The sequence below is a fragment of the Patagioenas fasciata genome, chromosome 1 (assembly GCF_037038585.1).
Source record: "Patagioenas fasciata isolate bPatFas1 chromosome 1, bPatFas1.hap1, whole genome shotgun sequence".
NCBI classification, from domain to species: domain Eukaryota; kingdom Metazoa; phylum Chordata; class Aves; order Columbiformes; family Columbidae; genus Patagioenas; species Patagioenas fasciata.
The window spans coordinates 163,908,379-163,934,614 of record NC_092520.1 but is presented as its reverse complement, the minus strand read 5'-3'; the positions used below and the strand labels follow the sequence as shown (position 1 = coordinate 163,934,614).

Genomic DNA, 26,236 nt, shown 5'->3' with positions numbered 1-26,236 from the left:
AACAGAACAGTAGATCTGTCTTCCAGTCAGTCCCTCCGGCAAACACTTAGGCACTAACCTTCCACTGACTGCACTAGCAAGTTAACTCACCCTTTGGCTGTGGTGGAAGGGTTTTCAGAGACAACTGGATCATAAAAACAATTTCCTTTATGCATAACACCTTATAATGTGACAATGAAACAGCTATTTGGAAGAGTAATGCTTCACACTGGAAGAGCAATGTTGCACAACTAGTCTGGTAACTGCATTCAACATCTGCTCTAAGTTATAATAGGATGAATATAGATACCTCTGAGAATAATGAAAAGCACTTCACTGAGACTTGGAAGAGAGAGTTAGTGAGAGATCATCTTAAAATCATAGCTGTTAAAGTGTCCCAAGTCCCTCTTCAGGTTTTCACTCCCATGGAGAGGGCTGATGTAAAGAAATAGCCCCTGAAATTCAAAGATGTGACCTTCTTTGTTTTGTCCCACTCTATATCTATGCGAAAGATATTATTTTAAAGATATTTCAGTATTATTGAGCTACACTGGACACTTGATGAATAGGCTGACATAGGCATTTTTGTTAGATTTGTGCCTCTGAAAGTAATTCTTATGCCAGAGAAGGTGCTCTTGACACAGGACCAAAATGCACACTCCCTTACAAGCAGCCAGGAGAGCCTGCCTGTGTGGATACACCGGACTTCAGTCATCGGAAAGCTTCCAACCACCCGTGTGCCTGACTCGCAGAAGCTGCACTCTGCCAAATTATGCAGAGCAACAGACAGCAAGTTCTGTACTCAAAATTGTCTTGCTTATTCACAGCCAACAGTCAAGTTCAATCAAAATAAACAGATCTGAAATAACTCAAGACTTTAAAGATTAAAAACACCCTGCACCACTTACATTCCTGATAGATTATAATTTCTAGACCATGTCTCATGTTCTTCAACATAATAGCTTGTCACAATGCTGAAATATTGTGTTTTCTGGTAGGAGGTACTTATGGAAAATACACTGTATTCTGACAGGACTCTGAGTTTCGGCTGCACGAAGTGAGTAATGTAAGGCTGCCTGCCTTGAATTTCCTAGGATGCAATGGACAGACACTAGAAGCATGCAAAAGAGGTGGGAAGTTGTTACGTAGCAGGAGAAAAGAAAAGAAGAAAAAGGAGAAACTGTCATACATTAACAAATTAATGAATGCAATAAATACATTAAATTCTCACTGTGGCAGTGCTGTTTTGAGCCATTCTCTTGGTAAAGCTGTCACTTTGGTTGAGAGTAATTAAAGGAATTACTACAGCAGAAGAGAACACTGATAAAAACAAGAGGAGGGTCTATGGAAGGTAAAAAGCTTAGGCAGCAACTGATAACAAATCCATCCACATAGCAAGAATGCAGCTCTGAAGAAACTAAGAAATTCCTTTCACATGGTCCCTCCACACACTGGTCATTGTAATTATGCCCAAAAGGGTGGAATGAAGAACCCACTGAAGCTACAGCAACATGCTTTCTAGTACAACAACAACTACAGGGCATCCAGAAACAGAAAACCACAGTACTAGGTGAATTATAGCACTCAAAATCTGCATCAGAGCATACCATACTGCTTCCTTATAATAAAACCAAATCTAACACACCACAGAAATAATATGTACTGGGAGGGTCTTGAATATTCAGGGACCAGGTCATCAAGTACTCACACGGACATGATTTCCTTCATCCAGCAGGGGGATTGCACTAGATGATCTTTCGAGGTCCATTCCAATCCCTAACATTCTGTGATTCTGTGATCCTTTAGTGTATGACTGTGCACAGCAAAGAAAGTTTCCCAGTCAGTTCATCACCACTGAAACCCAAGCAAGTTTCTAAGTCTCTCACTGCACTAGCAGTAGGTGGCCTCACTCACAACATGTGATCAAACACTGCTAACCCTGACAAATTCTGTCTAGATAGCCATGCTGCAGGCTGGTAGATCAAGCACCGCTTTAGTCTTATGCTTACTGGTCTTGTAAGATAATTTGAGATAGTCATTTTAGTCTCTGTACAGTACAGCTCAGCCATGCCCTCTGCAAGGACTCAAAAATACCCACTGTATAATTTTTCCATGAACTTCTCTTTATCTATTCTCTGGAAGAGACCTGCATTCTCTGCAGAGCTCCAGCTTGGTGCATGAGACATGATACAGTATTAATGTGTAGAATGACCAAGTACACCTGGCTAGTGCTGAGTATTTAACTACAAGTAGTCTGATGTTAAATTTCCACCAACACTAAAACAAGGCGATGAGACCTGGCTACTATTACCCCAGGGCACTAAAGGGCACAGAGGAGAAGAGGTCAGATAATCCCAATGCAAAGTGACATGTGATGCTGGGCTGTCAGCTGGCAGACTGCCACAAAAGTCCATAGCTGCACCCACATTATTAGTATATGTTGATATGCCATGATTTTTGCCACCTCCTACGTGTAAAGACTACTGAAAATTACTTTTCAGTTCTGTATATCTATTATATCTATTATATCCTGAACTTCCCCATCCTTTTTACTCATTTCCTCTTCATTTTGCTTAAGCTTGTTATCAAATGAAGTATAATTTAATGACAGAGCTTATATCTACTGAAATTCTCATTTTCTAATATATTTAGCAGGGTACTGCACTAACTCATAACAGAGAAGTGAGAGGAGCTCCAAGGAGACAACAACGACTGAAGAATCTGGAGAACTGTAAATTCTTAAGGATTCCCTGATTCGGTTTTACCAACTGTCAGAAAGCAAGTATAAAATTAAATCCAATTCACACATTATGCACAATTAGGTTAGATTAAAGACAATCTGTCATCCTAAACTCTGAAAGGCTTTGCTGGCTGGTAGTGAAACTTCAAAAAACTCTTTCATGCATCATTTGGTATTTCATTTCGCCCCTTATTTCTGAGGAGTATGACAGATGCAGCAGAAAAACTCTTGAACAGTGATGGCAATTATCATTTATTTTTCCTCCATCTGACTTCATTCTTAACTTATTCCTCTTGTGAATTAAACACATGCAGCATCAAAACAATAAATACCACATGCACACAAAATGCCAAAATATGGTAAGCAAGCAGCAGGGTTCTATCTTAGCAAAACCCACAAGAAGTATCGAATTTTAAGTGAGGTATGCAAGCTGAGTGATTTGCAACCAAGATTTTAATACTTGTTTTACATGGAGTTTTTCAGCTCCTTACAAACTTAAGTAAAGTGAGGGTAAAAAACATGCAGTAAACCAACTAGAAAGAATTTCAGTTAAGACTTTCTTGCTCAGACTTTATTTAGAGAGACTACCACATTTGAAGCATGACCTTGTCCATCAGGCTGCTTACAGTTTAATTTACATTCATTTGGCAGAAGATCAGAACAATTTGTTACCTTGAGGTGGGATGGCTGCAAAACATGTTCGTTCATCCAAGCAGTGCCCTACAAAACAGAGTGTAAAACCTCTACAAGCTAACTGTAAGCCTCATGAAAAAAGTGTTTTTCACCTATTCTTCACATCGAAATGAAATTAAACTTGACCTTTCTCACTTGCTTAAATTGTATGCACAGCCTCAAAAAAACTCCACTTCACTGCTTATTTTTACTCAGAAACTATAATGTAGAAACTTCAATCACAAAACATGGAAAAGAGATATAAATAGGAAATGAACCAATCAATTTTTTAAATAGTGACTAAGGAAACCAGAAAGATCAGTTAATTAAACAGACTCTCCACTACAGATATATTTGCATAATAGGACCAGTGCACTGCATAGAATCTTGCTTTTTTTTCTGGTTATGACTATTTGCTGTTCAGTATTCACTTCCACTTGAAGTTCTCCTTATTCTCTATATTCTTTGTTGTACGGCAGCACCAAGGGTGCTCAATCATCAATGGGGCCATACACTACAGACACCACAGAAATTGGTTACTGTCTGAAAGATCAGCACAGACAAAAGCCAAAAGGGACAACGATGTGACAGCCGTATTCATTTTCATTATTCACTGTATGAAGAAGGATGACTTTGTAATTAAAATGCACAACTGGACACTGCACAGTTGACTTGAGCTGATTTAAACGCACATTAGTGAAGATAACTATAAAAAAGTGTCTCATTATCCTTCTACGCTTCAGTTGTACATTCCCATCTATGTTTTTCCCCCGTTTTGACATGAAATTGAACTGATTCAGATTTAGAAAAAAAATAAACAAAACAAAATAATTCTTTCAGCCAGGTTAGTTTCTGCCTAAATCAGTGCTCCAATTCTGCTCTCCACACAACCACATAGATGGTAGGACTGGCCTAAGAGCACGGGTACCCAGGCAGTAACAGAGATGAAGGAGAGATGTTCTGCTTCACTCCCTCCTTCACTGATGGTTTGCACTAATTAGACCATGCACAAATCCCACACCCAGCAACACGCCGCCACCACCGAGCTATTTATCTCTGTATGTTTCATTTAAAACAGGAATAGTATCGCAAATACTTCCTCCCCCACAATCAATTTGTCCATTTAATCTAATTCACGGCTTAGGATATCGCTTTACATTTTAAATGTCAAATGAAATGCAGGTACACGTTTAAGTGCTTTCATAAGCCAGGTAATTTTTCTGAAATAGAGCTTTGGTGACAAATAGCTTTCTGAAAGCTATTGGTTTAACTTTACATCAGATCTCAATCTGCAGTGGTATCGATGAATGCCTCCCACTCCCTGGTTCCAATGAAGCTGGGAAATTAAACCACAAATTTGGGACACCACTTCCAATCTTTAAAAGGAAATACTGTATTATATTCAGTGTTGCACTAATTAAAGTATATTCATTTAAATAAATAGGCAAGCATTCCGATATTATTATGCACTTATGCAGCCCTGAGAATGACAGCTTCAAGCTTGTTTGCACAATCTAGGAATTATGATGTTAGTATTAACCTGGCTGTGGAGCCATATTAATACGTATACAACAACTGCTATGTACAGCTAGCAAGAGCGTTTCCCTTATTTATTGCGAATGTACAGAAGCACATGAAAAAATAATCACAAAATAAGCTAAAGGTATTTGAAAATCTGAAGCCTTTTTCTCAAAATAAAATCCATTTGGTTTGTAAAGTAATATATTTTCTGAAAGTACCTGGGTTTCCATGCTTATTCTTAACAAGAGAAACCAGCAATTCTTTTAGTATTTTTTTAAATGCTTCAAACCACTTGTAGTCATAATGCATCTCTTACCATGAATACATATGACACTTGTGAAGGCCAAATATTTCCTGTATAATGGTTCTATTGCTATATTCAGCCTACCCCTTTGAAACAAAAATCAATCCCTCAAATCATTAAAATTCCCCCAAGGCTCCCTTTTATGATCTTACCCAAACACAGAACGTATTTACAAACTGTGCTCATTGTGGTATCATACATATATACAAGGCCTCTGAAGATTCCAAAGCACATCCAAATAAAAATCTCCAAAATAAACATTTAAAATGTAACTATAAAGAAGCTCTAACTAGCTCAGTTAAATGTTGGGGGCCATGACAAATATTAAAACCAAAGAAGGAAATAAGTTCAGTTATCACAAACTGGCAAGCTAGTCTTAAAGCACCAGAAGTTTATGCATTCATTTTGTAGGTATAGCAGGTTCCTTTGCCTTCAAATGGTAATTTATAACGTGCATCTTCTGAGTTGCCTCTAGCAAAATGACAGCCAAGGTAATCAGAGAATAAAAAGCTTTTCGGTCGTATTTTGAATATGTCAGGTTGCATGTTTAAACGTGCATTAAGTTGGGCAATGCATTGAATTATAATACATTTTCAGACTAAAACCGAATTTCCAATTTTTATTTTCCTCCTACATCATAACTGACACATGAAGAAATACTATGAGATACAGAAAGTAATTACACATCTCAGTGCTAACCATTTACTGTTTAATCATTTCAGAGAATTTTAATATATTGTCTGCATAGTAATACTGCAGAGATGGAAAAGATAGATAAAACTACTACTATGCAATTCAAATATATTTTCTGTACCAGGGTCTAGTATCTTAGAAACTCCTGTTCTCTTTCTTTCTGCCTTCACTGGGCAGCCTTAAGTCCCACACAGGACCATTCCTTCCATGCAGTAGATCCATGCAGCTTACTACTAGGTTTCCTGTTCTTAAATCATCAGGAAAATCATCTACTTTGCACTAACGAGCACTTTATTCTCTGAGCAAGAACAACAACAAAAAAAGCAGTTGCCATGCAACAAGAATGAGATCAGTAACCTGTTAACATCTCCACACATACAAACTGGAGGTGCTGTCACAGCTCATCTCCTGCAGGCAGGTGGGACTGCACTGTTCTTATTTAACATACTCGTTCCTAAACGCGTCCCCTCTTCTTCATTTGCCTATTCAGTGCACACTAAACATCGTTCATGGCTGAGCTCCCTAACTTAAGACTGCTTTACAGTTCTTTTATTTTCAATCATCTAACCACATCAATGAAATTTTAAAAAGGAGGAAAACATTTATAATACTTCATTCATATTAATGCATCTCCCCGGCTGCATGTGGAAAGACGATCAAAAAAGATTAAGATTAATAAGCACTGAGAAACTGAAGTCAAACGGGAACAGAAAAGCTTAATACATACTTTCTATCCATTCTAAATTAGAAAATACCAGCACAAATGAGAGAGAGTGTCTACAGCACAGCTGATACTGAATCTGTATCAACACAGAGGGGGTCCTGACCCATGGGAATAGCCAGGAGGAAAAGAGAACCTTACCACCAATTTAAAGAACAGAAGTGCATGGGTTTTTTACCAGAAGCTAATGTGCTTACTGACTTAACCATGCCCAAACTGTCATCAGTTCCATAAATAAAAACAAAAGGGAAACATCTTTTTATCAAGCTACAACACTCCTTCCATCTCTGATCCAGTATCATCTTTGCAACATGGTGCATTTCCCCAAATCCATGGAAGAACTGAAAGCCATGTGAAATGCCCATCTGAAATCATTCTAAAGAAAGAAGCGTTTTTGGAGGAGAAAACACACTTCATGAAATGGGGGAGACAGTGACCAGCACCGAAGGTCACAATAAACCTATGGAACTGTAATTATTCATTCAGAGTAAAAACACCTTAGAGAATATGTATATAATCCAGATGTACATTCTTTCATGTCCAAAACACACATAAGCAATACACAGCAATAAACAAGACATTTCTGTAAAGAAAATATTTCTCACCTAAGCAAATACAACCTACATTTCTGAAGGAGAATCCTCTTCACATGGATTGCATGGAGAAAACTCATAAAAATTCAAGACTGGAAGATGAGTATAGATGACTCTAAGTCTGAAATGCTACAGAGGGCAGCACAATCAGAGAAGCTACATCACCCATATTACTAAGGATGGAGATGCTAAACTCTGTTAGCATGAGCAGAAATTCAATATTTCACCATTAGATTAACAAGGATGACAGCAATAAAATGCCCAGTTCTGAGCACTGGCAGTCTTTAACGCTTAATTCTCTTCTCTGCCTACCTGGAAACAGGGTGCTCCAATTTAAGGTTTTCACAAGTAACCTTTTTTACCACATTTAGAAATACAGGCTCATTTCAGAAAATTCTGTAATTCCAATGTTTCATGTGACTGCCCATATTAAGGCTAAATTAGTTTATATCATAATGAAACATCAACAACAACAACAAAAAGGTGGGGTGGAAGGAGAGTGAGGCTGAGGAAATTCTACCTCTGCAATTATAGCAGTCTGGGATGCACACACAGATTGAGGGCTGCAATGTCCCACACTGAGGAGGGGCCAGTTTTGTTCCCCCTTGCTCCACATCTGAGTGGTAACATGAGCAGAATACCGGGACAGAGAGGCACAACTGTTCTTCACAGGTTTAAGAGACTGGTTGACTCCTCTGAAGCAATTTAGCCCAAATTACCTGGCTCATTATAAAACAAGAGTGTCAAATCCTAATTTAAATCCATGTCTAACTCCTTTAAGTTATGTTAAATTATAATAAGATAAAACTTGCAAGAACTATCAATGCTCTAGCCTCAACAGATAAGCCAATCATCAGGATAAGGTAGGAAAAAGCTCTCTGATTTTGACCAGACAGACAAATAAAAAAATACATACAAGTTCTGTTCTTTTTCCTTTCTCCCAAGCTAATGGTAAAGGTCACAGTACAGAATAAGACAGCTCTGCACTACTGAAAGGTCAGTCTCCCTTGGCGATGCCTGTGGCCCTTGAAAACACTTCCTCCTCTCTCTCCTCCAATAAGGACTAAAACCTATTTGAACTGGGTGTCCTAACATGACACTGAAGGAATGACGAGCTGCTATAGCTAGTGACAGACAGTCCGCATCTGCACAAGTCTGATTTCTGAGCAACAAACTATGGCTGAAACAACCTTTATGTTCACACCCTTAAAGGACAGAATGCAAGCCCCCAGGTAGAGACATGATAAATAACCACTTTTCTCCTCTTCCTCTACATGAATGCCTGATAAAAGTTCAGTTATACCAGAAATTATGCTCAGAGGACTCTGTAACTCAGGGCTGCAGTGCTGCAGAAGTTTCTGCAGAGTAAATCCCACATCTGTAGGATTGTTCTGAAGGATATCAGCTTCCCCTTAAAAAAATATGATCCCTACCTTGACAGGATACACGTCTTTAAAAAGCATGAATTGCATCTACACAGAGGCACTACCTGATAACAATCAGTAGCCTGGACTTTTGTTCCATCTCTTTCATCTCAGCTTCAGATTCTTGGGCTCTCTAACTACAGAACTGTATTTCTGGCACTCAAAAGAAGATTTCCAAGAATTCCAAGACTCTTTTGCTGCAAATTAAATAGCTGTCCTTTGTTTAGTTCACCTTTCCTGCTGCCTCTTGGTCTGAAAATCTCACCATATTAAAGGAATACGCTGGACTGATCTGTACAGTTTTGGATGGGGCAAAGCAGAAGTCGATTGAAGAACAAAATCTGGCATCTAATTGTCAAATGTGAGGAGACAGAAGTCTAGACTGACAAGGTAATTCACCCAAAGAACAGTTCAATAGTGGAAACCTGGAAAAATTAGCTAACAGAATTCAGCTGCAAAATCTACCTTTCCCGATACTCACGAGAAGAAGATTCTGCACAACGTTGCCAAGACAACAAAATGGAAACTGAAGACTGGGGACCACGTGATGCTGCTTGGAGACCACATTAATAAAATCCTCCCCATGCATGATTGTGGTAGGAAGTACTTCATTTAAATATATTACAGTGAGTACACTTAACCACGATTCATATTTTCTACACCAAATTCAATGATATAGTTATTTTGTTTTTATAATCCTAATAAAAGGTCTGTATTACCATAAACCCCATGTGGAATTACATAATAATAGTATGTTTCATTAAAAACATTACCAATATACTATTTGCATGTTTTAGAGGTAAGACACAGAAAAGGAACAATTTTTTTAAGTGACAGAGTATATTATTTAATTGTGCTACAGAACTTGGAAAACCCTACTAGTAAATTTTATCACACTATGTCTCAGCGTATCCAAGATCCTGTTAGAATGTGTGCATACATAACCTTATTTTTCAGCAGTCATACTACAGCAAGCACTATGTGGTTTTTGTCTTAATGTCTGCTGCAGGCACCAATTCCTAACTGGATAAAGCAGCTTTTTTCCAAGAAAACAGAAAACACACACAATCTTCTCATAGTTCTGCCTGCTACTGAGCTGATGCTCAGGATGTAGCAGATACCTCCAATTTCAACCTGTTACACTGGCATACTCTGTAGCTTTGATTCCCATAGTACTCAACCAAAAAAGGCACAGGGAAACATCTCTTGACTGGGATTTTATGCACGTGAAATTTTATCACTGAATTTTCAGTTTCTGTTATGCTTCATCTGAATTTTCCTATACATTCTCACAATCTCAAAATGTTTCTATTTAGAAATATCAAGAGAAAAAAACTCCTCACATCCTATAGTTCTTATGAAGAAATGGAAATCTGACTTCTTAACATTTTTTTAAATGTCAAAAACAATGTGGTAGAGTTTCACTTTATTTCTTTTTACTACAAAATACTGAATAGCAGTTGAGGATGTTTAACACAAGTTTTCAGAGCCTTCATGCTTCCACAACTCATTACAACCTCATGGCTGTTACCCTTTTATTCTTCTGGAATTCAATTACAAAACCAAAGTAAAGCAAACTCATATTTCTTTGTGTATTGAGGCCTCTCCCAAGGACGTGACACAGCAGGTACAACCCAAACACTGTTCGGGCTATTTCAAATAGATTTGGCAAGGTACCCTGTAAGGTACTTAGCTGAAATACTGAAACAGAGATAGTGTATCGTTTCCTTAAAACATAACAACACACAAAGGCAGAACAAGGTCCCAAATGTGCATTCCTGTTGCCTTTCAGACAAAATATCACAAAACATGCAAATATGACAAGAAAATTTATCTCTGAGCAAGAAAAGCTCCATTTTCTAGAAAACGAATTTGCAATGGCTTCCTGGATAGATTGTAGCAAGATACTTGTCTTTCTCAATTTAATGTCTCCAAGACTAGAATAACTTTACTTCACAGGGGTGTGAAAAGAATTAATGGCATGTGTTTGCACAACTACTTTGAAGATGAAAATTGCTTTTCAAATGCTAAGTGTCATTCCCTATAAATAACCAAAAACTAAACACCTGCACAAATCCAAAACAAGACTATCCTGTCTCCAGGTACAGATGAACCCAGGATCTGAAAGTATCGTTCTTTCATCCATTGCCATGCCTCCAAAGAAAACAGCAAGTGCTCATCAGTCCTTACTGCCTCAAATGCTACTTGCTGCTCATTGATCCTGTGACATACAGGTCACAGCTTGTAAGATGCGCTTATTTTAAATGTTAATATTTGTGTTACAAATATAGTAAGTGTTATTGATGAAAGTGTATTGACACAAATTGAAGTTTTAATCAGGCTTTACAGGTGTAGTTGCTTTGAAGTCCTCTAATGAAAGTGTTCTTCTGATTCAAAGTACTGTTTCAATTCAGTGACTTCATATATGCCATATATCTTCCAAAGACAAAATGAAAGAAAACTCTGTCGACATTTCTTTGTCCATACTGATTTATTTCTAGTTCCAATGTATGGCAAAGGTGCCAAAAGCTTTGAAGATACCTTACTACACCTGAAGAAGCAAGGGATTTACACACTCATTTTATAATGCTTCTGTTCATCAGTGTTTTCCTTTCAGTCATATGCATTTCCACCTCCAAATACTGACTCAGTTGCTTCTCATCTCTACAAAGCTGATCTCTTCCCTCCTTTTCTCTATCATAAACAAGGGAAACAATGACCCCATCATAAAAGAAGCATATTCAGATACTGGAATGCCCTCCTCCTCCATCCTCCACTTTCGCCTCAGTTGAAAGGGCCAACTAAGACATAAATGCATTAGGAAGATCTAGAGTATTCAGGTAAATTAAGATGCTGCCATTTCTCACAGTTTTGCAATGCTCTTGCTTTGGAAGAATGTGGACAAATATTGAATTGGGGAATAAGCAGCAACTTTCTAAATTATTGAAGCTCAAAAGCATTTTCGTATCTATAAGTAAATCAGAAATTTTCAATCTCAGGCATAACAAAACAACAGGTTATATCTTTGTGTGCAATTTAATTACAAAAAAAAAGAGGTAATTAATAAAATCTAATAGTTTTGGTTTTTGAATTGAATTTTGTTATAAGAAAAATTCATTAAAAAAACTTATTAGCTTTATGTAAAATAAGTAATGGTCTCAACCTCTTCCTGCTAGAAGTGATTAGGGTTTTTTATTCTGTGATTATAGTTGTGCTATTTTATTTTTTTAGGTAGTTTGGAAAATTGTTATTTCTGAATTTTTGGGTCATCTACTGGATCATCAGTCACTAATCTTGACTATTTCCAACATGAAGTGAAACAGTCAGTTATCTACTCTGTAAAATATTTTACATTCAGCACCTTTAACCTAGTGTACTGAAATCCAGAACTATCGGATTGAAAAGGCTTTTCGAGCAAGGAAATCCACTTTCAGCAATATTTTACCAAGTCATGGACACAGCTAAATGTAACACAAATGCTTGTGTTTTCACAGTTAACAGGATACATTTTGTATTCTGCTAAAAAAGAGGTGGCTGAACAGCAGAAGGGAAGGCTGCTTTCATCTGCTGCCCTGGCTGCTGTGCTCCAGGACAAGCAAAGCCTTTCAGAGGGAGAAGGATCCATTTCTTCCCCATGGGCATTTCAGCATGTTAATCCCAAGGGAAGCTCAAGAACACGGGACAGTGTTGGGAGAAGCATTTCTGTTTCATCTCACTTACCAGACCTGACCATTCTCTATGTTAAAAGTTATACAAATCTCGTTTATTGTCTTGTGTTCTATTAAGCACTTTTTCCTATGCCTAGGAAGCAAAGAGGGGATGTTGCACTTTACATGAAGAGGGGCTCTGCCTTGTCAGAGGTCAGGTCAGGAGCCAGTTGAGAACTTACCAGTGAAGACCAGCAGGAAGACCAACATTCATGCTGTTGTAGTGAGATTCTGCTGGAGACCTGATCAGGGTGAGGCCTGTAGACAAGGCCTCCTTCAAACAAATGGAAAAAGTCTCACATTCACAGAATCACAGAATGGTTTGGGTTAGAAGGGACCTCTAGAGATCATCTAGTCCAACCCACCTGCTAAAGCAGGTTCACCAGAGTAGATCACACAGGAATGTGTCCAGCTGGGTTCTGAATGTCTCCAGAGGAGACTCCACAACCTCTCTGGGCAGCCTGTTCCAGCGCTCTGGCACCCTCAAAGTAAAGAAGCTTTTCCTCATATTCAGATGGCACCTCCTATGCTTTGGTCTGTGCCTGATGCCCCTCATCCTATTATTTAGCACCACTGAAAAGGGTCTAGTCCACAGACTCTCATCCTAATGGGAGACTTTAACCACTCTGACATCTTCTGGAAGGACAACACAGCAAGGCACAAGTAATTCAGATTTATGCAGTGCATTGATGACAACTTCCTGGCAAAGGTGGTCATAGAGCCAATGAGGAAAGGTGGTCTAATTGAATACTATTCAAAATGGGAAACAGTGTGGCCCCCTCAAGTTTGCAGATTACGTACTACTAGTAGGAATGGCTGATACATCAGATGGGTGTGCTGCCATTCAGAGGCATCTCAACAGGCTGGAATAATAGGTCAGCAGGAACCTGATGAAGTTCAACAAAGGGAAATGCAAAGTCTGACATCTGGGGAGGAATAACCCTAACGCCACTGCACACTGGGGACCAGTGAGCTGAAAAGAGAAAGATCTGCAGGGAATGAATGACCTTTGGATCCTGGTGGACAGTAAGACGACTATGAGGTACCAATGCATCCTCACAGCAAAGAAGGTCAAAAGCATCCTAGGCTGCAAAAGGAAAAAAGTGTCAGCAGGTTGAGGAAGATGATCCTTCTTCTCAGCATTAGTGGGTCCACATCTAGAGGGGCCAGTTCTGGGCTCCCCAGTATAAGAGATGGAGCTACTGGAGAGAATCCAGTGAATAGCCAGGAAAACTGACATCTTTTATATGGAGGAAGGCTGAGAACACAAGGACTGTTCAGTTTGGACAAGGCTCAGAGGAGATCTTACCCATACTGGAAGGGAGGGAATAAAGAAGAGGCAGACAGATGTCTCAGTGGTGCCAACTGACAGGACAAGAGACAACAGGCACAAACTAAAGCATAGGAAATTCCAGCTGAGTACAAAAAAAATGTTTTTACTGCCAAACAAAGGCAAAGGCTGCCCCCAGAAAGGTTGTACAATCCCTATCTATAGAGATACTCAAAACTGCAGAGGATCCTGGGAAACTCTTTCTAGGTGACCCTGCTTTAGCAAGGGGAGGGTGAACTAGATGACCCAAAGAGGTCCTCATCAACCCCAATAATTTTGTGATCCTTCCTTCCATCTCTCTCATTATCCCTTGAAATTCAGTTCTCTGATTTGAACTCTGACTTACTATTTTTTTTCCTTCAGACTGAATGCCTTGGTTACATTCAACAACGTACATTTCTACAGAAAGCACTTGGAAACAAAAATGGGTCTTCATGCTAATCAAATTATTAAATGCTCTCAAACACTGTAGTTGAAATGGCCTCAGCTCATTAAGTTGTGCTACAATTTAAGAGCACACCATGAATATAAAAATCAAGCATACTATACTCTGAGCTGGGCTTGTGCTCTTCTTCAAAAAGACTCTCAAACACAGTCCTGCCTCTACACACTATAATTACATCCACATGCTTAAGATCTCTCATTGATACTTGAGATACATCCAAATGAATGCAGTAATATTAAACCTTTGCTCTAAATATACATCAAAGCTACAGGCAATTTTATATATATGTATGTGCACAGACACAGACAGATAAAAACACATGCAAAATTACATATAGTAATACTGTTTACTGCCAGTTCAGTCGGTAATCAAAGACATTATTTGATCTTTTAATCTTTTTCAGTTAATTGCTTATTCTGCATCACTGAGGCCTGTTCTTGTCTACGGACATTAGGATCATAGAGAAGTGAGCAAAATATAGATAAATAAAACAAATAAATAAAAAATGACACTCCTAATCTTCCAGTACTTTCTCAGTATTTATCTAAGATTGTGGGGCTTTTTAATAAAAATGATACATATTAAGCCTCCTCAATTTATTTCATTTCATAACATACATTCCAGATGAACCAAAGAGTCTTCCACTTTTTATTCTAATCTTATATATCTGTTATCTGACTCATCATGGAGGAACCAAAATGTTTTCCTCCATATAGAAAGAGACCAAAGAAATTTTGCATCTCAAAACAATGACACACAGAAAACCGAAGCGGCATTCTGAGAAGGGAGCAGAGGAGGGGAGGAGCAGAGCGAGCTTTCATAATTCCCTCATTTAGCTTAGATATCAGTAATGTGTGTGAGAAGCAAAAGCTGAATCTGATCTTGTAATAGTGAAATTTTAAAATATCTTAATCCATAGTTATTAGGAGATATATTTGGTCAAACCTTAATTCAGAATTCAATTGGGATTTTTGCAGTTACACACAGATTGGTCGTCTGATTCCTTCCTTGAAGTCAAAGTATTGCATCTAATCCTCCTCCAGTGGAATCAATGGGAGATGTTCCAAAATAATCAATAGAAATTGGATGAGATCCATACAGAACAGTATTAAAAACCAAGGAGTCTGCTTTGTGTGTTTTTAATTACACAAATTATATGTGCAAAAAATGTAATTAAACCTGAAAGCTTCCCTAAATACCAAATTTTCTGTCACAAAATAGTCAAACATGCAAACAACATAAAAATACACCTGGAAAAAATAGTGATGCAACCTCTTTTTTTAAACACAGGCATTAGAGAATACCTTTTTTATTTTCTATACAGTTTTTAAAAATGCTGTGTTTTAATTATATCCTGAAGTAATTTTTTAGACCACTTCCAAAAACTTTCTTCCTGCTTGATTTTTTATTTCCATAGTTTACCCTGCCTATTTAAACGTTCATGGAAAGGAAAACCAGTTCTACCTGGAGACTCAGGAAACAATTCTGAAAAAAATCTCCTCACTATATCTTACAATTGGTAATTTAAAACACTCACCAGTTTGCCACCAGTGGTCCAAGACAGGTACCTTGAAGACCTTTTTTGACCATTCTAGCGTGTCCACATCACAGTGCTCACCAGCTACAAATAACGTTCTGAACCTTTAAATAAAAATGAAAAAGTATGTATCTTGATCTGGATGGAAAAAGGAAAACAAGAAAACAAATTTAATAAATGTCTGTCGTTGGTTTCTCAGATGAGATAAAGAGAAAAGGGGAGGGAGAACTCTTACTCCTTTTATGCTCCATCCTACTGAGTAAAAAATAGAATCTTAGAAATATTAATCCATGCTGCTTAAAATATCATGTAAAAAAGCTTTATTTTCAGAATGCAAAGAGCCTGGTAGACCAGGGGAAGCAATTTTTAGTGGAAGTAACAAATAAATGTTCTATACACGGAACCAGGTAGATATCTGTTGGAATGAAATACCAAAAAAGGATCAGAAAGAGACACCAGAAAAATTAGTAAAGAAATAAAGAGAGCTAAAAGGAAATAACTGTAGCATAGCTTTTAGCTTTAATTTGTTAGTAATGTTTTCTTTAAACAGATTTTAGTAGTTTTCAAGCTGTTTTGGGGAAACAATGGGACATAAAGCCATTTTTCTGTGGAGAGGCTAGCTACATACCCATTTAAAAAAAAAAAAGTAATCCTACTGTCCTACTAGATGATGCTGATGGCAGAACAATATTCAGCAGCACTGGGTATATGATCATAGTACTAGAATTCAGCTCATTTCACTGGACATGTTGCAGCGAACTTCAGCAGAGAAGAGATGCAACATCGGGCAGTTCTGACCTTGTACCATTTTGTACCATCGAATTAGGCAGTGCTATATAACTGGGCATTACAGCCATACAGTCTAACTTCATCATCTTTTATTGGATGCTTAGTCACACTTCATTGTCCTTTAATAAGCATTACAAATTCACTTCATGCCTTGTTTAAAATTATAAGATCCTCTTTGTCACTGGTAGTTCTCTTAAATATGACTATCAGTACTCAGAGGCCAGATGTTACTGTATATTACTGCATGTTGCCAAGGTTCTGATCTTTCCAACACTTGCACAGTCGCTTTATTCATGTCATAGCAGACTTTTTGCACTTATTTCCTAATAAGCAACTTAAATCCCTGTTAAACTGCATATAAACTCATGGATTCTCATGACACTGGACAGACAATGTCATCTAATAAGAAGGTACTAAAGAGAAGAATCATTTACAATCCTGCCTCACACCTCCAAATAACAAATAAGTAATCTTCTTCAGGTAGAAACACAGAACTTGGAATTCAGATTCATGACAAACAGATGAAAATGAACAGCTGACTATACTCAGATGAACCACTGATTTATATTCAATACTTTATCATTAGTCTGTGTTGTGATAGCATGGTTTATACTGAGAGCAATGCATGGTACTTATCTTACTTGGCTCTTATCATCAGAAATATACGTCTATGCTGAAATAGTTCTCTAGGTTTCTTCCATAGTACACGAAGAACAAGAGGCAACTTTAGAGAGTAATTTACCTTGAAGAGACTCAAAAGGTAAGATTTATTTTTCACATAACAAAATCAAGTTTAAAACCATAATGAAAAGAAAATCCAAGGCCCTAGAGCAACACTAACAAACACATGACTAAGCTACAGTATGAAGACTTTGTTAAGTTACTGTTTAAAAAGGTTGTGATAGATACAGCTATTAGATTACTGCATTGTAACTTGGAAGGGATGTTCCTGCATCTCAGAAAAAGGAAATCAGGAACACCTGATATTTTGGACATTTTGCTGAGCACCTAAGCATACTCCTATTTATACAAGATTTTGAAACAGAAATAATCTATTTGGGAAATAAAATCTCAACCAGGGAAATTTAAGACATAGCCTTTCTGGTTTACTTCTACAGATATATCAGAATGGAAAACTGCACCTCCTCCCCTGGAAGGCTGGTGTGGCAACCTGAAACACTTCAGCCACGTTAATGCCTGTCTGTAACCCCCGATGCAATCCTGCCACAAGGAATAATGTGAATTCTGAATGCAGAGCTGTCACACACACATGCCCTGTTGTTTCACTTTTGCAGTATGTGCATGGGTGGGCTCATGCCTTCCCTCTCCCAAAACCTCTGTACTAGGTGTATGACCAACAAAGACAGCACTTCCATTTTAGCCAGGGGAGCAATTCAAAACCTCAAAGGATTGAGGGAAGACAGGACATATAAGGAAGATAAGGAAACATAGATTCAGATCCCACATCAGAAGAACTCTGTTTACCAGCAAATAACCTTTCGTTCTTTGAGTGACAGTGCACAGGTATACACTCACACCACAAGTGACTAAACATTTTATGAACAGCCTGTCACGTTAACAGAAACTACAGAGACACTCTGCCAAGTACTGCATCAATCCTCAAGGCTTCTGAGATGACTGTATGCCTCATTAAGGTATGAATGGAGCTTCACATGGCCCAATAACACACTTCTCCAAAATGCCCCCTTATTAGGATTGCAGCATGCCCTTCCACAGCCAGATTAATGTCAGGGACATTTTGTCATCTCTAGGAACCTAAAGGCTGACCTCTCAATAGCAAAGGCTTCTTATCTACAGACCACAGACCTCCTACAGCAAGGCTGCCTAAACCAAAAGGCATACTTTGAATATTCTCACCCCATTCCTCTCCAGAGGACAGGCACGTCCTGCTATCAGAAAAACCAGCCTCTCGCTGTGTAAGGACAAGTGACCTGCTTGCTGTGCAGATACAAGGCAGAAGAATATACAGAGTAAAGCTACATTTGGAAGCAACATAAGTGAAACATGGGATGAAACATTATTAATTGCAATAAGCTATGTGCCCTAGAATTTAAAAGCCTTTTTTTTCAGTGCTGTTTAGCCTCAACATCAAAAACATGACGAGTTTATTGTATTTTAGATCCATTTACAGATCCATAGTTAAGACTACAGGAAGAGAAACTTCCACAAGCAAAAGTTATTGGGAACTCTAATAACCAAGGTAGGAACGCTGCACATGTTAAATATAATGAACTGAGAATGGTCTTATCTGTGAATTAAGCAGAAGTAACAATCATAGAGGTAGTCAACTTTGATATATGAAAATCAACTGACAGTACATTTAGACATGAACTTCTGAACATCAGAACATCAAGTTCATCCTGAACTTGAACATGCAGACAAAATAATTCTATTTCCTTAAGTTCAGAAGAGCGTTTCAACCAACATTCTTTTCTGACAATCCAAGATGGGTTGGAGTAAGTTCCTTCTTGGAACAGAAGGTAGAGAGTCAAAGGTATAAGCACCTTTCACATCAAATAAGCATAGTTTTCTATACCCGTAACTATTCAACACCACTGGCAAACTGCTTTCTGAGCACATCTCCCACATTAGGAGATAATTATTATAATGAGTGTGACCCCAATCAACATCTCACACCTGAATGCTTTTTACTGTAAAGTACGAGCCAGTGCTGATAATTACAGTTAATAGCTAACTGGAAGTTATATCATAGATCAACACTTACGATAGGGGAGAACGAAATATTGCGTAAGTAAAAACCACAAATACGTATTTTATGAAAAGTTTTTTAAGATTCATTTTTACATGCAGGACACTCCTGTTAAGTACTTCTCAATTTACACTCTATGGAATATTCTATAATTAGGCATATTAAACACAACATTTCAGCTATAATGTAAAACCTACATGTATTAATTTCTTAACTTCATAAACTGGTGAAAAATTCTGTTCAATGACCTTATTTTAAAAATAGGGCTATTAAAATACCAAGAATTTAACAGACTTGGTGAAAAAGTTAAGACGTCACGTTCTCCTCTGAGCCAAAACTAGAATTCCTCTCTTCTGAATTTAACAATCAGATTTAATAATTTGCAGGCTCAAGAACAACCTCACGATGCGAAAAGGAGAGGGATTAGCTCCTTGGCAAATTTACAGCACAAAACCATCAAAAAGCATACGAGAGCAAAGTGCCACAAGCCTAACAAAGCGTAAGAACTATGGAATTATTTTCTCCTGTCACACAGTATAGCAAGAAAGAGAGATGGCAATGGTTACAAGATGTCCCACTGAACAATTTTTTAACAGTCCACTTAAAACTTGAAAGCATGTCACTGCACCTGCTACTGCAATCATCTGTCACTGCAATGGAGTTAAAGGGGAAGAAAAAGTCTTAAAACCTCTCTGTTAAATATATATGTCCTAAGCTGTTGTTCTGAAAAACTTACACTCTTAATATAAAATTCAGTGCAATCAAGCTTTTAGGCCCTATTCAAGAGTCCAGCAGATTGGACTTGAAGTATCACCTGATATAGGGGACAGATCAAGGTCCCTAATAGCCCTGATGCAGTTTAAATTGTTCAATACAGCATGTACATTTTGGTGTCACTCCAAGCACAAAAGAAACCACATCTCCAAACCATTTCCCAAAAGCAGGAGTGTTCACATGGGTAATAACTTGAGCTGCACTTTTCCAAATTAAAAGATCATGGCAGTTCTTTTAATTCTGGAAGGCATACCCAAGTCTTTTTCTGGAAAATAAAAACTCTATTTGCATCATGTTAAAAAAGTGTTTCTTCCTGCAAAGACAGCGATAAAGAGTCATTTGCACTTCTTAATTTAAACTGGAAAGGAAGAGTTCTTACTAATTCTTAATGCACCTGGAGACTGCAGACACATTAACATGTAAAATAATTAAATAATATTTTCAGGTCATCTGCTTTTTCTCCATTGATGAGGGATGGAACACCTCTCCTATGAAGAAAGGTTGAGAGAGTTGGGCTTATTCAGCCTGGAGAAGAGAAGGCTCTGGAGAGACCTTTTTGTGGGCTTTCAGTACTTAAAAGGGGCCTATGAGAAAGACGGGGACAGAGTTTTTAGCAAGGCTTGTCGCAATAGGACAAGGGGTGATGGTTTTAAACTAAAGGAGGGGAGATTCAGGCAAGACATGAGAAAGTGTTTTCTTCTAATAGTTATGAATTTGCTGCTTTAATTTCATGTCCTCTTGTTCCTGTGTTATGAGACAGAACATGAGAGTTCCTAATCTACTTTGTACTCATTATTTTTACACAGTTTTTATGCATTCTCATATTTCTTTCTAATCAAGTGCATTAATATCTGGTATCAGGTGAATAAGCTAGAATCTCTAGATCCTCTTGATATAAAATGGCAGAACATTCGCAATTGATCTTAAGTCAAGAAAGCCAAGGAAGCTTGTAACTACTCCTACATGTACAGAGTCCTAAAATTACATTCAGCCCTTTGAACACAACTGCAAGGCTGATGTGGCCCCCAGTGAAAATGAGTTTGATACTCCTGCTCCAGCAGCATGTGGCTGAACAAGGATTTTATCCTATAGTATTACAAATTAAACATCTGGGTCGTGCTTAAGACATAGGTAATGTTTCATGTAAAGGCAAACAAATTTCAAAATTTTACTCCGATAGCCAACAAGGAATTTGAGACGTGCACTAGAACCTTTTGAAACCTCACATATAATTTTGCACCGAGGACATCAACGCCACCACCATCAGTTCTTAACAGATTTTTTTTTACCTTATGTTATTTCAAAAGAATGCAAGTCTGCTTAAAATTCTGTTAACTTCTGTAAATCAAGTAGTCCCTTGTATACTGGAAGTTGGCATTGCCTACCAACTCTGTCCCTTCTTAGTATTATCTTTTGTTATCTTTTCTTTATCATTTTATTATCTTTCTTTTAACGTGGTTTTTAAAAAGTGATATTGACTTTTATTAGTTTTTTAATAGAAGTTTTCAGGAATGAAATGTACTATGTGGAAACCTCTTTCAGGACTGCTTTCTTGAACATGTGTTCTGGAGTCTCTGTAGAGCAGGTAAAGATACAAAAAAAAAAAGCAGGTAACAGAAAGACATCGCAGTTTCAAAGATTTTGCACCATATAACAGTGAAGAAAGCATCATAGATCAAGGAAATGAACTAAAAATAAGACTGATTTCAAACTGAAACAGACAGAATTCATTTCACCTTGAATTGAAAAGTCCATCCAAGTAATACCCACAAGCAAGGATTTCCCTAAAATTGAATTTTTAGTCACCTGTTGGACTCAATTTCTTAACAACTGCACCTTAAAATGGACATACACTATAACTAGTTGGATGTTAATACTGAAATAATCTCAAAACAGATGGAAGAAAGTAATGATTAACTTGTAATGAATCCTGCAGGAATAAATCCAGCTTACTAACAGACAAAATTTTACTGAGGAATAAAGAACGTGAAGGTCTAATGAAGCTACATGGCTTTGTATCTTCCCCTTCTCTTTGGACAAGTGTTATAAAAGACATCTTATGACTGAATATTGCCTGTACAGTCTGACACAGTCCTTGTTTGATCTGAACAAACTATTCAAGAATTGATGTGGGCCAAACCCCCATATTTTTCATATGTAGTCTGTTTGCCATAAGATACAGAAACTTGGTCTGTCGAAGTACTAAACACTCACAGATGCAAGCCAGTGTGAGAGGCATTTTATTAATAACATGTTAATAACACATTTTAACCATATAATGCTAAAAATTCTGAAATAGTGGTAGTTCAGTGGCTCAGACTGGATATTCAAAACTAATAGAAGACTTTGACCTTAATCTCTCCATGCCTCAGCTTCCCATCTGCAAAATACAGATAATACCACTCTCTCGTCTCACTGGGGATTTGTGAGGATGAACTCAGTCACGATTTTGAAGCGTGCTGCTACAATAGTGATAAACACCTTAAAAAGAGTACAAGAAAGCAAACAGCTCGGTCTTTGGAGCACATAAGCATAAGGAGTAACTAAGTTACAGGGAGATAAATGAAACATTGACTAGCTGCTGATTAAAGGAACACTAAAATCCTGTGCACTCAATGAAATGAGGTCATGTGGGAAAACAGTACAGGATCATGTAATCCAGGACTGTATTACAGGGTATAAATAAGCACAGTGGGGTAAAATAAGGGTTGAGCAAGTAACCCTAACTCAGTAAGAGCTCTTAACCTTAGAGTTGTAATCTTTTTTAATAGATTTCATCTTCTCCAAACTAACAATATAAACTTATAAGCAAATACACGTACACCTGAAGTGCCAGGAATACATTCGAATTCTGCTATACAGAGGTGGGCAAAGCCCCAGACACTCTGCTATTCTTAGTTCATCCAGCCTGTTTCTGTAAGAAACTGCTTCCAGCGTATCCTTAGTTCACCTTTTCAGAGAGTACTGCTTTCCCAAGGCTGCCTCAGGGTCCTGCTGACGGATTGCTCTAATTGCAGTTGGTGAAGTAAAGGCGGCAGCTACTTCATGCTCTCCTAGCACTCGGAAATAGGCACCAGCATCTGGCGTTCCCACAGGCTTCCCCTATGGAGAGAATAATTTAAAATGTCACAGGATAAAAATACTTCATAATTCCTTGACAGTTCAAGGCTTGAGTGTGTAACAGTAGCGGTAGCACAGCAACAGAAGTAATTTCAAGTAAGACTGTAAAGAAGGCTTTGTTAAAAATAATACACTGTGAGTGTATTCTCTTGTAGAAATACTAATAAATTCACAAGCTTTGAGCACAATCTCTCACATGAACACAGCACATACTAGCTGCTACCTCAAAAAATAAGACAAATGGACATGGGAATGAAAAGACAGCCACAAAGAGCTGTTATTACACTGGCAGCAGAAAGAGTCATGTCTCCATCTACCCTTATTGCAAAACAGCCTGTAAAACACACAGAGTCCCTCTGAAGCAGGAGTCTCTGGACACAGCAGCACTCCAGCTATATCCCTCATGCACAGCCCCACAGGACATAATGCCAGCTTTTTCTTACCTAGTAATTTCCTCCCAATTCTGGAAAAATTCCCACTTAGCTGCTTACAGCTGGCTTCTTGGCATCTTTGTGCTGCTGCCCCACATGAAGACTGTAAAGAAGCCAAAGACTCCTTTTCTGTTTTAGTGCACTGCCAGGTTTGTGGTTGGGTTTTTTTTAAACCAAACATTGTCTTGAGCTAGGGGACATAGGGGAATTACAAACAAAAGTAATCAGATGTGATGAATAGTCCAATGGTAAGTACTACTAAAAAAAATAATAAAAAATACTTTTCCGTGGTGCTGCAAATAGGAAAAGCAGTTGGCACAGGATCATATAATCACAGTGTTGCTGTATGCAATTACCACAGTGCACAAACTGCTCCAGACACATTCTGAACTTATGAAAATCTGATGTTAATGTAGAATGAGCTTTTGCTCTACGGATATTGCCATAACCTTTTCACTAGAAAGGCCACACTTGGAAGATGAAATCTGACAGAGCACCCAAGTTAGGAAAGACATGCGCTTTTCATACTGCAAACACAGCTTTGTCAGCGGTCTAATGCAAGAAGTCACAACACAGAGAAAGTTTCACTAATGAAACTTCCACTGTCTTTACAGTAGCTCACAGGCACATTCATACCTTTCATCTTTGTGTCAAAGGCAAATTTGGAACAGACAAATCAATAGGACCAGTGGAAAGAAAACAGCATATGAAACTCTAATTAATACTTTCATTTTACCAAAATGCAAAATGAACACAGGCATTTGAACACCTTGAAGAATTTGCTAAATCCACTAGTTTTACTCTGCTAATGAGGCACTACTAACACAGTAAATGTCCTTATGAAAACACACACTCATCATGTTCGATGCCCTGTCCCCACACAAAAAGCAGCACGGTGGCTGTGACACAGCTCCCGGGAACTCATCCCTTTACCTCGCTCCTACCTGCTCTCCCACTGCAACCTCCCCCTGCTTACTCTGCATCCACCTGCGCCTCAACACTGGCAAGAACACCAATGAACCATTTGGCAGATTTAAAGAATGCAGGATCCCTGAGGTCAGACAGGTACAGTGGGCTTTGCAGCCCTACAGTGAGATATAGCCGGTGAGAAGAGCGCTGCAGCAGAGGATCACCGTAGAAAAAGAAAAAAAAAGGCAAAATAATGCACAATTGAAAAGCCTTTTTTTAAAGGATGGAGTAGTAAATGGAGAGAAAATGAACAAAATAAACAGTCCTCAGCCAAAGGAGTAAGGAGGAATATCACCAACACCAAAAACTCTCCTTTTGCTAATATTCTACCGTAAATTAACAAAAAGAAAAGAATGATAATCGCTTGCCAAAAAAGTGAATTATGCCCTTTCTTCTGTCATATAATACACAGTTCCCAAAGAAAAATCTTTCACAAAACTGTCTTTAGCGTTCTCCTAGCACACTTCTTCATCACAACTTTCATATATTCATTCAAGTGCCCACCAATATCTGTTCTTGAACCTCTTTATTCAAGTTCATGTCACCTCCCTATAAGGTTCACTATACCTGCAGATCTGCTACCATCTGGCTAGGATTTCAAGCCCACATCACTAACGTACATGTAAATTATCTCAGACTGGAAAATTATATTATTTCCATAAACTTCTCATTCATTAATTATGTAATTGAGCTAGCACCATTTATAATCATCCTGAACAACAACAAACCTACCTGTGGAGCAATCTAAAATTGGTAGATTGCCAGTAGTAATGCAGGCTGTTATTTTTCACAGAATTACAAAATGTTTGGGATTGGAAGGGACCTCGAAAGATCATCTAGTCCAATCCCCCTGCTGGAGGAGGAACACCTAGATGAGGTTACACAGGAATGTGTCCAGGTGGGTTTTGAATGTTTCCAGAGTAGGAGACTCCACAACCTCCCTGGGCAGCCTGTTCCAGTGTTCTGTTACCCTTACCGACAAGAAGTTTCTTCTCAAATTTAAGTGGAACCTCTTGTGTTCCAGTTTGAACCCATTACCCCTTGTCCTATCATTGTTTGTCACCGAGAAGAGCCTGGCTCCATCCTCGTGACGCTCACCCTTTATATATTTGTAAACGGTAATAAGGTCACCCCTCAGTCTCCTCTTCTCCAAACTAAAGAGACCCAGCTCCTTCAGCCTTTCCTCATAACAGAGATGTTCCACTCCTTTAATCAGCATTTTTAACCAAAGGAAAGTTTCCAAAGCCTATAAAAGGGCCGTGTCCAGCCCTGAGCACATCGAGTCACTCCTATGGGCTTGGCTGCTGGAGCTCAAGCCCAGGTTTGCCACGGTGCAGCTGTGTAACCTTGGACCACACCACCAGGAAAACAGCAGAGTTGTGACAAGAGCCACAAGGAGCTTCCCCTTGCTCAGGAGGTGATTGACACTCAGGTTGTCACCCCTGGTCCCTCACTGAGCTACAATGCAGCCGTGCCTGGGCCTCACACCTCCAGCAAGTTCAAGCCTGAGCCCTGGAGCATCTTCAACACAAGCAGCTGAACCTTCAGGAGGGTGTGGGGATGCCCGCAGGGCTCCGACAGATTGACATTTACATGTCACAGGTAAGATACAATGGTTTTGGTTTGGAGAAGCACCATTCTCAGATCTAAGAGGAAAAACAAATAAAACAACACAAAGAGCATAAGTAAAGGAACAGAAAATTCCTCTGACAGTCAATAACAAATAATACCCAAAAAATAAGGCACCACTTAAAAT

At 38.4% G+C, this 26,236-nt stretch overlaps 1 protein-coding gene across 3 annotated transcripts in view; it reads right to left on the bottom strand.

The window, feature by feature from the left end:
* ACSS3 (acyl-CoA synthetase short chain family member 3) overlaps positions 1–26,236 on the bottom strand; it is an 82,869-nt gene that overhangs the window by 21,899 nt on the left and 34,734 nt on the right. For all 3 annotated transcript variants that reach the window (XM_065861119.2, XM_065861128.2, XM_065861111.2), the window contains 2 exons: positions 22,911–23,062; positions 15,667–15,770 (listed from right to left, as the gene is read on the bottom strand). In XM_065861119.2, coding sequence (XP_065717191.1) covers positions 15,667–15,770; positions 22,911–23,062 — 256 coding nt within the window. The remainder of the gene's footprint in view (positions 1–15,666; positions 15,771–22,910; positions 23,063–26,236) is intronic.